The sequence below is a fragment of the Thamnophis sirtalis genome, unplaced genomic scaffold (genome assembly GCF_051295495.1).
Source record: "Thamnophis sirtalis isolate CommonGarterSnake01/CBP01778 unplaced genomic scaffold, rThaSir2_p1.2 scaffold_12, whole genome shotgun sequence".
NCBI classification, from domain to species: domain Eukaryota; kingdom Metazoa; phylum Chordata; class Lepidosauria; order Squamata; family Natricidae; genus Thamnophis; species Thamnophis sirtalis.
Genome location: NW_028261392.1, coordinates 55,288,982 through 55,302,809, shown reverse-complemented (window position 1 = coordinate 55,302,809; position 13,828 = coordinate 55,288,982). Strand labels below are relative to the sequence as shown.

The 13,828-nt window shown below is 41.6% G+C and overlaps 1 protein-coding gene across 1 annotated transcript in view; it reads right to left on the bottom strand.

Annotated features, from left to right (window-relative positions):
* Positions 1–13,828, bottom strand: part of FIRRM (FIGNL1 interacting regulator of recombination and mitosis) — a 41,579-nt gene that overhangs the window by 14,009 nt on the left and 13,742 nt on the right. Inside the window, exons 10-19 of the mRNA XM_087726654.1 lie at positions 11,288–11,352; positions 8,259–8,407; positions 7,531–7,660; positions 5,905–6,091; positions 5,261–5,343; positions 4,957–5,008; positions 3,949–4,038; positions 2,864–3,049; positions 1,692–1,814; positions 208–303 (exon numbers count right to left, since the gene is read on the bottom strand). Of these exons, the coding sequence (XP_087582780.1) occupies positions 208–303; positions 1,692–1,814; positions 2,864–3,049; positions 3,949–4,038; positions 4,957–5,008; positions 5,261–5,343; positions 5,905–6,091; positions 7,531–7,660; positions 8,259–8,407; positions 11,288–11,352 (1,161 nt within the window). The remainder of the gene's footprint in view (positions 1–207; positions 304–1,691; positions 1,815–2,863; positions 3,050–3,948; positions 4,039–4,956; positions 5,009–5,260; positions 5,344–5,904; positions 6,092–7,530; positions 7,661–8,258; positions 8,408–11,287; positions 11,353–13,828) is intronic.

Here is a 13,828-nt window from a genome sequence, read left to right as displayed (position 1 = left end):
GTGACCTAGACCTGGCTGTTCCGGCAGGCCTGGGGCTGTTGATTAAAATCCAGCCCCAAGTGATTTAATGGATGATATCTTATTTTAAATAATTGTATTTTTAATTTTTATGTTTTTACTTTTGTTGTGAGCCGCCCAGAGTCCCTAGGGAGTGGGTGGCATACAAATCTTATTAAAGTTGCAAAGTTCCATCAAATCTTTTCTTACCTGAATTAGCAACTGTGGTTCTAATCTTTCGATGAACAGCTGGAGAAGTTGAAGTGTCAAGCAAAACATCTGCTGGAAGCAGGCCAGACTGGATATCTTAATTGATAAAAGTAACATTTTATGTCACCCCAAGCTCCCAATTACCTCCAATAGATGGATCAGATCCCACAGATTAGGCCTCCTCCGAATTCCATCCGCCGGCCAATGCCGACTGGCGACTACCCGGAGGAGAGCCTTCTCTGTGGCTGCTCCGACCCTCTGGAACGAACTCCCCGTGGAGATTCGAACCCTCACCACCCTCCAGGCTTTCCGCAAAGCCCTTAAAACCTGGCTATTCCGCCAGGCCTGGGGCTAAAGAACTTCTGCCCCCCCTTCTCGAATGGTATGGTTGTTGTGTGTTTTAAATTGTGTATTGTTTGTTTGTCTTTTTTATCCCCTGTTTGTACCTCCTTTCCCTTGACTGAGTTGTGAGCAGCCCTGAGTCCCCTTCGGGGAAAAGGGCGGCATATAAATGAAATAAATCCTAATCCTAATCCTCCCATTTCACTTTTTAAACAAGATTCTGGAACTACACATGCAGTTGCTAATATTAACGTCAGAAAGAGGTATATGATTTCTTTGTTGCAGTAGTCAGTTTTATTATTGATCAGCTACTCGGCTTATTAAAACCCTTATTTTAAAACTTACAGAGCAGGTACCCTTCTTGTATATTGAATTATGAATTAAACTACCTTTTAAATAAGAGGATACAGTTTAAAAAAAATATTCTCCATTGGCTTCTGAGATTTCAGGGAACGTGGTAGTGATATAAGGAGAGAGGCTTAATATACTTATTTAAGAGTATTTCTTAGAAAATGGAGGAAAAAAATCATGCCATTTAAAACGGTCATTTTGTCTTTGACAAATGGGGGCTGCACAGAACATTTTTCTTCTGGCACATAACAGACATTGCAATCAGGAATAAGATGGAATACAATTTCCATTTCCCTACCAAAAAATATTTTTATTTCCCTCATTACATCTAAAGAAATCAAGCAAATGCAGCTGAAATTAACATTCTGTCAGCACCTCTCCATTTAATAATTAGGAAAGAAAGACCATGAGACTCCATACGTGGAAAATCAAATGTACTTTTACTAATTAAAAATGGTTAAAGAGCGGTTGCATAGCGAAGTCTGATTAATTAGGCGCGAAAGCAGTTGATATATAGAATAGCCCATTCCACACCCCCTGGCATCATAGGCCTAGTCCAATCATAAGTCCTTCAAGTGTCAGGTGTGAGATAACTTCAAAAGGCATCACGAAGATGGAATGTCGGTGCCGTTAGACCAGGCGGGAAACACCCACGCATGCGCAGTCTGACCATCCAGAGAACTCCAGAACATTCCTCCAGCACGAGTAACCCCACCCAAAATACCATGCCCTCCCTCCCCGTTTCATGGCAGCTGAAGCAACAGCAAAGCAGAAGCTGGCACATTCTTTACCTGCGTAGCTGACAGATGGACTGCAATCTGGCCAAGAGCTCCCACCAGTGCTGCTTGCTCTTCCTCCTCCAGGGTCTCCCTAGCACTCTGGCACATAGACAGCAAGGCTGAGAGAGCCACGTTCTAGGAACCAAGGGAAGAATTGTAAGAAGATAGAAATAATGTAAGCGTCATCTTGCAACAGAACAACTCCTCCAGTCTAACAAAATTATCTTCCAAGATTGAATGCCTACTGCGGTGCTTTTCAATCTCAGCAACTTTTAAGATGTCTGGATTTCAAACTGCCTGGGGAATTCTAGAGTTGAAAGCCACGCTTCCTAATGTTGCTAAGCACTGGCCTAGTATTTGTATTTGTTTATTACTTATTACTTATAGGCCGCCCTTTTCTCTGAGGGGACTCAGGGCGGCTCACAATTTATGGGGAGGGGAATACAAGACGAGACATGAGACAGTACATAAGTAAAAGTAGAACACAACATTCATTCATCATTCGGGTGGGGACGGATTAGAATCTTTATCCCCAGGCCTGACGGGATAGCCAGGTCTTGAGGGCTGTGCGGAAGGTCTGGACGGTGGTGAGGGTGCGAATCTCCACGGGGAGATCGTTCCAAAGGGTCGGAGCTACTACTGAAAAGGCTCTCCTCCGCGTAGTTGCCAGTCGACACTGACTGGCGGATGGAACTCGGAGGAGGCCTAATCTGTGCGATCTGATAGGTCGTAGGGAGGTAATTGGCAGGAGGCGGTCTCTCAAGTACAAGAGGTTCAGGGGCTATAAAACCAAAATTAAGGTAAATCAATTAAGTTGGGTTTTTGTTGGAATATTCTGTTCTCTAAAAGCAGCCGAAGCTATTCCTGTATATTCTCTGGTTTTCTCTGCAACCGCGAGGAGGAGGAAGCTAACTACACTCTCTTTTCAAGTAATAGCTTTGTAATTCAGAACTCTCCATGCTTCATGCAGATTCACTGCAGTAGATGGTGCTGGATACAGTCGGGCCACTCCTCTTTGTAAAGCCAGGAGTCATTAAACCCCATATTATGAAAAACCACAGGATTTTGGTCTATCTGTCTATATGGACAAACTTCTCAGAAAAGATGGGAACTAAGGAAGATAAAATAATCCCCATGAGTTTTTAATTTATAAAAAGAATCCTTCAAGTCACACTTTTTCTTACCACTTGTGGAAGTTCATTCAAAGACTTTTCACTATTCAGCCACTCCTGACATTGCACAAGTCCTGCCACAAAAAGTTCATGAGCAACCTGCTGTCTATGTAATGGTAACAGAGCCTGGAGAGAAAGGTGTTGCCATAGTAGTAAGTTCTCAGAATCTTTTGGAAGAAACTTTTGGGTGAATTTTAACTACAAAGAAATAAAAAACAAAAGCATGGGATAAGCACTGCATGAAAGTGGAAAAAATCCAACAATTTACTCTTCTATCTAGGATATAACTCTGTTTTCCACCCACAGCAATAACTCTAAAATGTTTATTTATACTTTTAACACTAAAAGAAAAGGCTGTAAAGCTTCAGTCAGTTAGATGCTCTGAGAAATGCAACTTTCACAACCTTTCCACAGTGATTTTCTGGAATCACCAACTATTCCTCTTCTCATACAAATACAAGCAAGACCCCATCACAAGCCACGAGTGTCACTTTTAGGCTATCATCATTATAAGCTGTTTATGAAATACAGAAACCCAAAGGGGATTCTGCCTAGTTTTTAGAAGAGTGTTTTTGTCTTGTTTTGTGGGAAGAGCTCTGATTTTAAGTTATGCAATACCTATTAGGGGACATACAGTAATTTACATATGTTGGTTGTCTCCAAATGATGGGAATTGTGACACTAATTTAAATAATATTCATGACAGGAGCTCTGGGAATGCACAGAAGCCTATTGGCTGCTATCTACCCTGCTCTAAAATATTCTAAATGATATCATGAGCAGCCACAAAAGGCACATGATAGAAACACAGAGGCCACAATGAAGAGCACTGAAAGGCATTTCTAGCCATCTTAAATATTTCATACCAGGTGGAAAAATAATTGATAATCAGATTAAAGGAAAAGAAAATCTTCCTTTTTCATTCCATGTTATAATCAATCATCAGAAATAAAGTGTCCTGCAATAATGAGCAAGTATATTCTACCATTTATTGCAAGCAAACAAAAAACTGATTCATATTAGCTAGTGAGTTAATATTCACAGTGAAGAAGGAAAGCTCAATATTTATAAGCTGATCCGCATCAGGTGAGACTTGCCTGGTGATCTGGGGCCATCAGAAAGAGCAAACGTCGTAATAGCACCCCTAGGAAAGAGACTTGATAACATTCAGCAGGACAAGCTTTTACCTAAATTTGAACACAAAATAGATGGTTTTTAAATGAAACTATATTTAATCAACTTCAACTGAATGCCCAGAATCTGCACCTATGCACAGATTAGCCTAATTTAGGCAGCAATTAAGCCATCCTCATAACATAAGTCATCTTCCTTAACATTTATAAATTCATCATCAGAAATGCAAATTTTCTGGCATAAATACTATCTAGCCTAACTGGCCAATATCCCTTTCATATCAATCTCTTCAAATGCACTTATTCTTATTTTTAAGAATTTTTCTTATTCAGAAATATCAGAGCACACAAAAAACAAGAAATGGTTTAGTAAAAGTCCCGACAACTTAAGTAAAAATACAAAACACATTTCTAAAAAATGCCTACCAAAATTAATCACAACTGAGCACTCCAAAAGAATTTCACCCAAGTAGCAACATTTCAGGGAAAGAGCCCTAAGAGAAAACACTGGCTCAGCCAGGAATACAGCGCTAAGTAATCTGAAAGCACTCAATTTACACATGTGCCCATCATCACCAATCAATTTGACTCTTTTTTCTTTACTCCTATTTTCCTAAATAACAAAACCAGCATTTGCCATTTTGTGTATAAGCAAGTCAGGCGAAGGAGGGGAGAAATTAGCATTTTTCTATATTATAAAAGAACACTTTCCAAGGTATGAAAAAATCTGGAATTAGATCATTTAAACCAGTGGTCTCCAACCTTGGCAATTTTAAGACCTGTGGACTTCAACTCCCAGAGTTCCTCAGCCAGCAAAGCTGGCTGAGGAACTCTGGGAGTTGAAGTCCACAAGTCTTAAAGTTGCCAAGGTTGGAGACCACTGGTTTAAACCACATTGTTCTTTGCCTGACTTTACTAATTCTGCTTAGTTCAAATTAGATTTTTTTTTTAAGAAAACCAAATGCTGCTTACCAGGTGTGCTATTATAAATGCGTGGTGTGCACACAGGTCTTCTGTTCCATACCTAGAAGATGAGGAAGACAGCGAGATTAGTATATAAATCCATGACCAGCCAATCACGATTACTCTGGAATGATCTTTCAATGGGAACATCTGAATTCAAATTTTAATTTAGTTCTAAGCAAGCTCATTTTTACCCTGAATGGAAGAAAATGGAATAACCTTCTTGATTTTCAAATGTAAAGGATAAGTAGATAAGCAGCTTGTGTCACCCTTGGTTGTAGCCCCTCATCCTTCAGCACGCTTTTGATCTTACCGGGCAAGGAAGCACCAGACATCCATAGCTAGGAGAGCCATGATCATATTTGGACCTAATACAGTTTCCAGCAGGAAAGATTCCTAAACATTAAATAGATAAAAAACAAACAGACACAGAGAAACCAAAAGTTGGTTTTTTAATTGTCATCCCATAGGCAGTAAAGAGAAAAGGCAGACTCCCAGTTGAATAGAACTACAGAAAAATACTTTAGGATTTAACTAGCAGCTTTCAGCGCATTTTAAATTATACATTATAATTGTTGCATTAAGAAATCATGATCCTATTTGAGAGAAAGTGTACACTTCTGACTGGATATATCACATTATCACCAACAAATAACACAAGGCTACAATATGAAACGTACAGCTTTAGAGAAAATATATTCTGAGTAAAGTATTAGTAAGATAAATAATAATGGGGAAATGGTTGGAGGAAAGAGCAACAACGTAATGAAAAGCTGAAGCTAACAAGAGCTCGATTTTAATAATGATGTGTGCATTTCTTTTATTTTTAAATCACAATTATTGATGGGCTAGTGTAATCCACATTAGTGAAGCATGATCTATCCAAATCTCCCAAAATAAATGCCTGGTTTTAAAGTTCAAACACTGTTCCAAGTTAAGAGTTGCAATATTTCTTACCAGTAAATGGAAATGTGAACCTGAGAGGGATGGTATAAAGCTACACAGGTGAATGCAAACATATTGGTAAAAGGTGAGAGGACCCTCAGCTTGTTCTGTCTCTGTTGCTCTTTGCAAGAAGACAGGAAGGGAGAGCTCACTAGGGCACTGCTGGAGACTATGCAGTAAGGCTGCAAACAAGGGCAACCTGTGAGGAAACAGAACAGAAGAGTTCATGCTCTACAAAGATCCTTCGTACTCGTCCTCATACCGTGTTTCCCTGAAAATACAACCTGTCCTGAAACTAAAGCCTTGCCGCATTTTTCGCGTGGGCAAAAATATAAGCCCACCCCCGAAAATAAACCCCCTGGACAACCCCCCCTCCGGCCAGGTAGAGTACCGCTCACCGACATAGCGGTATCCTGAAGGTGCCAAGCCGCAGGAGCCGGGGGGGGAAGGCGCTCACATTGCGTGGTGCCTTTGGGATACCACTAGAGTGAGGAGTGGTGTTCTGCCTGGCTGGAGGGGGGAGTTGCCGGGCGGTTGCTCTCTTGCGAGCGGGCTCCCGCAGAGCCGGGCACAGTCTCAGGGGCGAAGCAGCCATGAGGTGACCAAGCTCATGAGCAACCGCCCGGCACCCCCCCCTCTCCAGCCAGGCAGAGCGCCATTCACTGACCTAGGGGGTATCCCTAAAGCACCAAGCCACGTAGCGCTCTGCCTGCTCCCCAGCTCCCGCAGCTTGGCCGCCGTCTATAAGAGAGTCTTCCAGCAGCCAGCCCACAACCATAGAGAGCACTCCTAGAGCAGCAGCTGCTGGAAGACTCGGCAGCCAAGTTTGGGAGTTTGGAACCGGAGAAGACGTTATGCTTGGAGTGCGGCGGCAGCGGCTGCTGCTGCAGGAAGAGCTGGGGCCGCACATGTTGAGGCTAGGAGGCATGCCTGCTGGAGACGAAACAGGCGCTCGCGCAACCCCCTTCTCTAGCCGGGCAGAGCTCCATGCACTGACCTAACGGGTATCCCTAATGTGCCAATCCGCGGGAGCTGGGGAGCAGGCAGAGTGCCACATGGCTTGGCGCCTTAGGGATACTCTCTAGGTCAGTGAATGGCGCTCTGCCCGGCTGGAGAGGGGGGTTGCTCGTGAACTTGGTCACCTCATGGCTGCTTCGCCCTTGAGGCTGTGCCTGGCTCTTCGGGAGCCAGTTCGCAAGGGAGCAGTCGCCTGGCAACCCCAAAACAATAATCCATCCCCTATAATAAGCCCAAGGCCATATTTTGTAAGTAAAAAGAAAATAAGACCCTGACGTATTTTCGGGGAAACACGGTACATCACTAAAACAAATAGAAAGTGAAGCATATTATTAATCACTAGGTTACTAGAAAAAACAGACTGAAGAATGACACCAATTATATAAATCAAATATAAGTTAGTATGTCATCATTAGTATTGTAAACAGATTAATTTAAAACTCAATGTTGAATTTCACTTGCTTCATTAAAAAAAATACTACATTTCCTTCACTAGAACAATGTAATCTGTTTTCATAAAGTAAGTTCAGGCCTTGTCAAGGTCTTGGCTTATCAGCAGAGAATAATCAGGCTCAAATACACCCACATATGCCAACACAGATTCATGGCAGTAGAAAGCACCTGGGAATCTCTTCTGGGAGCTGACTTCCACTGTTCCACAGAGCCTGAACATCCTGGGGCTGGGATGGTAACATCTCCATTAGAGAAAGAAGAAGCTGACACTGTGGAAAGTGCAGCTCAGGAGAGAGAGCTGAAGTTTGGAAAAATAGACAGCAAATGCATTTTGGTTAAATAAATAACAAAATAAATACATAATTTTTATTGACTTCTCAAGTTTGACAAGTTTAACTAATCCACAAAAATGAGCAACTCTAGAAATATTAAAATTTATATCTTGATAGTGCATGGAACTGAAATTTGTAATGACAACCTAAACTATCTAACTAGAAAAACTGTATTTTTAAAATATTTGCTGTTCATTTTGCAAATGTTTAAACTGTATTTTTATTTCTTTCCTGCTTTGGTAGTTCATCTCAGTTCTCATTAGCAGTTTGAAGAGTTAGAACCAATCATGATTACTCATGCTTGAGCTACGCTGTATCTAAAAATATAAAGAAATCAGAACATATTTATTACTTTGTTTTTGTCTAAAAATCCCATTAGCTATAATAAGAAAATAAAAGAACTTAAATTAAGCAGGTTATGTCAACATTAGATTTGAAAATGCACGCAATACTGTTGCAGTGAGTCTATATTTTACAAGAGATGAATAAGGAAAAGCGCCTTTGTATATACAATAATATTTCTTTGTGACAAGTTAAAGTACTGGAGCGTATTCATAAACCTACCTAAAGTTTTACTTAACACGACTTCTACGAAAGGCCTAAAGGAAAGTAACGGGGGGAGGAGAGAATCCAGTGACATTAGGAATCCCTTGACTATTTCATCCTGATGAGCCTCGGAAATCACCAGAGCATGAAGACTTGGTGGAAATTTACTGTTGAAAAAAATTGCAGAATGTCTCATTGCTGTATGCATTATGCAAGTCTCAGTTCTTACACAGTACTTAACATGCCCTTAACTATTGAAGTATAATATTAAATATTAAAAATGAACCTTTAGGACTCAAAACAGTACAAAGCACAGCCATTTATATTTTCAAATATCTTATTCCCAACTGATTAGAAGTTCAATGTTTGCATTTAGCACTTCAGAAAGACCTTATAAGATAACCAATGTACTATCAGGAATAAGCTATTGTGAGCTACAGTTTAGTCAATACATATGGGAGGGCCTAATTGATATAAGATTTAAACATGCTGAGATGAGGCAGGGAGAAAAACTGAGTTAGTTTACAAAATCTTATTTACAAAAATATTAGTCTTAAAAAGTACAAGTAGTCCTCAACCTACAACCACAATTGAGCCCAAATTTTGAATTTTGCCCCATTTTACAATCTTTCTTGCCACACAGTTGTTAAGGAATTGTTAAATTAGTAACCCAGTTAAGTGAATCTAGCTTCCCCATTGACTTTGCTTTCGACGTTGCAAAAGGGGATCACAAAACCCTGAGACACTGCAACCATAATAAATATGAGTCAGTTGCCAAGTGTGTGAATTTTTATCACATGACCCTGGACATGCCACAATCATAAGTGTGAAAAGCGGTTATGAATCACTTTTCGGTGGTAACGTGGCCAATGATTTTTGTGCTTCTCCAATAAAACTGGTTCTGTTTGGTGTCGGTGGGGGTAGAGATTAAGGATTTGGGATCGTGGCGTTTGACTGCCAGCTAGTGTTTGTGGTTCCTGGTCTTTAACTGTTGTGATGATTATCCTACGTAGAATTGGTTGCAATGGTTACAGTTGATTTTGTAGATTACATTGTTTCATTCATCCTTCTTCTGTATTTTGCCTTTGGTTCTGGATAATTCCTAGTGGAGTGTGGCTGTGGGTTTGTGAGATATTGTTATTCCTGGGGATTCTGGCTGTTGTTTCAGACACTTCTTTTGTGTATAGTAGGGTTAGTTTTTGCATGGTGGTTGGCATGGTGTGTGGTGTGTTGTGATTTGGATGCTGTGTGTCAGAATATGAAGTTTTTGGGATAGCCATTAGGGAGAAAGACGTCGAGCCGCCGTTTCTCTTCTGCTTTTCTTAGTACTGTGGTGCTGTAGTGTGTCCTGGCCTTTCTGAACAGGATTTGGACACAGCTTCTGGCGCAGTGGTTAGGGTGCGGTACTGCAGGCCACTTCAGCTGACTGTGATCTGCAGTTCAGCAGTTCAAATCTCACCGGCTCAAGGTTGACAATAGTTCTTTAGCCCCAGGCCTGTCTGAACAGCCAGGTTTTAAGGGCTATGCGGAAGGCCTGGAGGGTGGTGAGGGTTCGAATCTCCACGGGGAGTTCGTTCCAGAGGGTCGGAGCAGCCACAGAGAAGGCTCTCCTCTGGGTAGTCGCCAGTCGACACTGGCCGGCGGATGGAATTCGGAGGAGGCCTAATCTGTGGGATCGAATCGGTCTTTGGGAGGTAATTGGCAGCAGGCGGTCTCTCAAGTACCCAGGTCCAATACCATGAAGGGCTTTATAAGTGACGACTAGCGCCTTGAAGCGTATCCGGAGACCAATAGGCAGCCAGTGCAGCTCGCGGAGGATAGGTGTTACGTGGGTGAACCGAGGTGCACCCACGATCGCTCGTGCGGCTGCATTCTGGACAAGCTGAAGTCGCCGAATGCTCTTCAAGGGCTGCCCCATGTAGAGCACGTTGCAGTAGTCCAGTCTAGAGGTCACAAGGGCGCAAGTGACTGTTGTGAGGGCCTCCCGGTTCAGGTAGGGACGCAACTGGTGCACCAGGCGAAGCTGGGCAAATGCCCCCCTGGTCACAGCCAACAAGTGGTGTTCAAAAGTCAGCTGTGGGTCCAGGAGGACTCCCAAATTGCGAACCCTGTCTGAGGGGCGTACTGTTTGACCCCCCAGCCTGAGAGATGGAACACTTGGCCAATTAGTAGGAGGGAAACACACCAGCCACTCGGTCTTATCTGGATTGAGTACAAGACTCAATCCAGAGTCTCAATTTAAGTTAAAGACTTAAACTTGGCTGAGCAAGAACTGATGGTAGACAAAAATATGATAAAAAGTATCTGTGTATATGAAATAGTAATATGCAGGAGGACATTATCATGCACTACATAAACATTGGGTTTATGCATTTAATAAATACTGGGCATATGAATTTAATAAATAAATAAAATTTGAGCTTCTCTATCTTCAGTCTACTTTAATTTCTGTTCCAGTTCTGAATAATACACAATTTTGGCCATTTCCCGCCCATGATAGCATTCTCTCTTCTAGTGATCAATGTGTTTGCTGTATGTTTTTCAACTACCTGTTATCTAATAGGATACTATGCTTCCCAAAGACTCCAAATTCAAAGATTTTTTTCCCTGGTTGTTAATACCTCCATTCATTTAACCATTGAATAATGGTTTTTGTTTGGGGATGTTATTGTTGCTATCTGAACCAGAGATCCCTTGAAACAGTATCTTGCTTACAGGAAAACAATTTAATATTTTTAAGTTCTGTGGCTATGGAGCCTTGTTACATGTAATGCATTTGATTTGGGAAGACAGGAAATTATGCTTTTGCTTATTATAATCCATAATATAGCAATAGCATCACAGACTCATTCAGCATACTCAGCACTAGGCTTTAGTTTATGTGGCTCATTTCTTGAATACCAAAAATTCCAGCTTTGTAATTCCAAATTTGAAAATCATATCTGGAAAATGGCTTTCAAATTAGTTCCATATTTAAGCTCAGAAAACAGGGATAGAGGGAGCATTCTACAGTAAAATCAAATAGATATTAGCTATGTTTCATTTACCTATATATTTGAAGATATGTCTGGTGAAGCTGATAGCAAGAATCTACTAGGAATGAAGTGAACTCCTGTAAAGTAAACAGCATTAAACAGTGTTAAATACAAATGCCAAAAACTCCAAAACCAATCAGAGGGGATACTGAGCAACAGTAAACTAGAATCAGAGGCCAAGAATCCAGAGAGAGTTGTGCTCTCTAGTATTTATGGACTGGAAATGCTCTTTAATCCTTAGCTATGCTGGCACTTGTGATGAGAAACCTATTTGTGAAATTATAACTAATATGCTACTTCAAATAAAGCAAATTTTATCCACAACCCGATCACACTCCTTCTCAGCTGTTGTAATGTAGGCTACTAAGAGCCAGCCTTGAAAAGTACTGCAAAGTTCAGCTGGCTCAAAACATGGTACAGCTAGATATAAACTAGCACAAGATAGAAGAGTCAAAAGTGCCTATACTTAAATATCTGCCCTGATGACTCATTGCTTTCCAAGTATTGTTTAGAATATTCGTGTTAACTTTTAAAAACCTGACTGGATTACAGGGAACCATTTTTCTCATGTATCTAATAGGGTACTGAACTATTGTGGCCCAGCAGGAGCCGTTGGAGCTGCCACCAGACTCCGACAGCGAGGGTTCCTATGAGTTGGTTCTGGAGGATGTGGAGGACCCTGGACAGGATGCCGACTCCGAGCAGGGCGCAGAGAGGCTGGTTGGCCACCAGGAGGCGCCTGAGCCTTGGACCAGTGGGGAGAAGACAAGGGAGTGTGATCCTGACATCATGCATTGGAGCAGTGGGGAGGAGCCAAGGGAGGTGTTCCTGGATGCCCGGCAACGAAGAGCTAATAGGCGTAAGGAGCAGTTATGCAGTTACAGGAGATAATTGCACTCAGTTGGTGCAATTAGCAAAGGCTCCTCTCAAGACTATAAAAGGAATGATTGTGCACACACCCTTTGCAGGAGTCAACGTATTCACTAAAGTTGGAGAACTCTCGTGGCTAGCTTGGCAGGCTGGATTGCTGGCAAGGTTAGTCTGTGCTGGATTGCTGCCAACGTCTGGACTGTGCTGGATTGCTGCCAAGGTCCTGTCTCTGTGTTAATAAATCCTTGCAGTATGGCATGCTTTGGTGTAGGACGAGGGGGGTCAGAACACTGAACTATCCATTCTTTCTCTCAGAGTCCATTTCTCTGGGGCAGAGGAGAGAGCCTTGCTCCTGGCATTGCTCCCAGGTTGTGGGCTACATTACCATAGAAGTTATTTTGCCCTCCCATTCTCTTTTGCCAGGGCTTTAATTAATTGATGAATTAATAAAAAATATTTTTGTACTTTTAATTTAATTTTGTATTTTTAATTTTAATAATTAGTTAGCTGCTTTAATTGCAGAAGACAGGATATAAGTCACATGGATAATTATAAACATACATTGATTTAAAACTATGAATTTTAAATTTTGTTATCCTGCCCAATCTTGAGGGTTACACACAGTTCGGGCAAGGCAACAAAGAGACTTGCACATTAAATTAAAGATTCAGAAATCAAATGAAGTTTTCTTTTCTGTAATTGAGCAGCGTCACTGTCACTGTAGTTTGATATCATCTCTGATAAATGACAGGATTGCACTCACTGTTGGGGCCAAATGATGTGCAAGATCTCCTGGAAGCATTTTTAAGTTTAGAAATGGGGTTAATACCATATTTTTCGGACTATAAGACGCACCAGAGTATAAGACGCGTCAGGCCTGCAGTTATATTCCTTTTGGGATTTTTGGCCTGCCACACTTTCTATTATTTTCCTAGGCTGTTTCATTAGTGTAGTAATTGGGAGGGGGACTAGAAAGGAGTAGAATTGTGGAATGTGTTGTTGTCATTCTTTTCTAGAAGCTCAAGGTCATCTTTTGTTTCCGCACCTCTGCACCTGACCGGAACCAGCTGGGTGGAGATGCCAGCGTGGCCAAAGAAGATTGGACCATGTGATGGATTTATGGGTGTGGGGATAAGATCATGAGCTTTCAACTGGGTGGAATCACAGGAAGTTTTCAGATTTGGGATTCCACAGTTCGTTGCCAACATGTCTGTCTTGTTAAATTGGAACTTTAAGGATAGCTCTGCCTTGGACTCTGATTTAATTCTGCATGATATTTGGAATGTTGACAAGACGTGCCAAGATTTTGAAGAGGCAAATAAAAAATAATAATTTTTTTGTACTCTGCAAACCTCCCAAAAACGTTTTTGTGAAAAACGGGCCTGTTTTTTTTCTTCAAAAAAAAAAAAGGGAGTGCATGATTAGCCCTTAGGAGGCTTGTAGAGTGTTCGGGGGGCAAAAACAAGCAAAAAATGGCCCATTTTTCACAAAAACGGGACCTTTTTGTCAAAAAAGGGCATTAGGAAGCCTACAGAGTGCTCCTGGGGGCTGGGCAAAATTGAGCAAAAAACAGCCTGTTTTTTTCTCATTTCTGCCCTCCCCAGCCGCCAGGAGCTCTCTGAAAGCCTCCTACAAGCTATCCACTTCCATTTTAGTGAAGGGGGTGGCGTTTCGGGAGGCAAA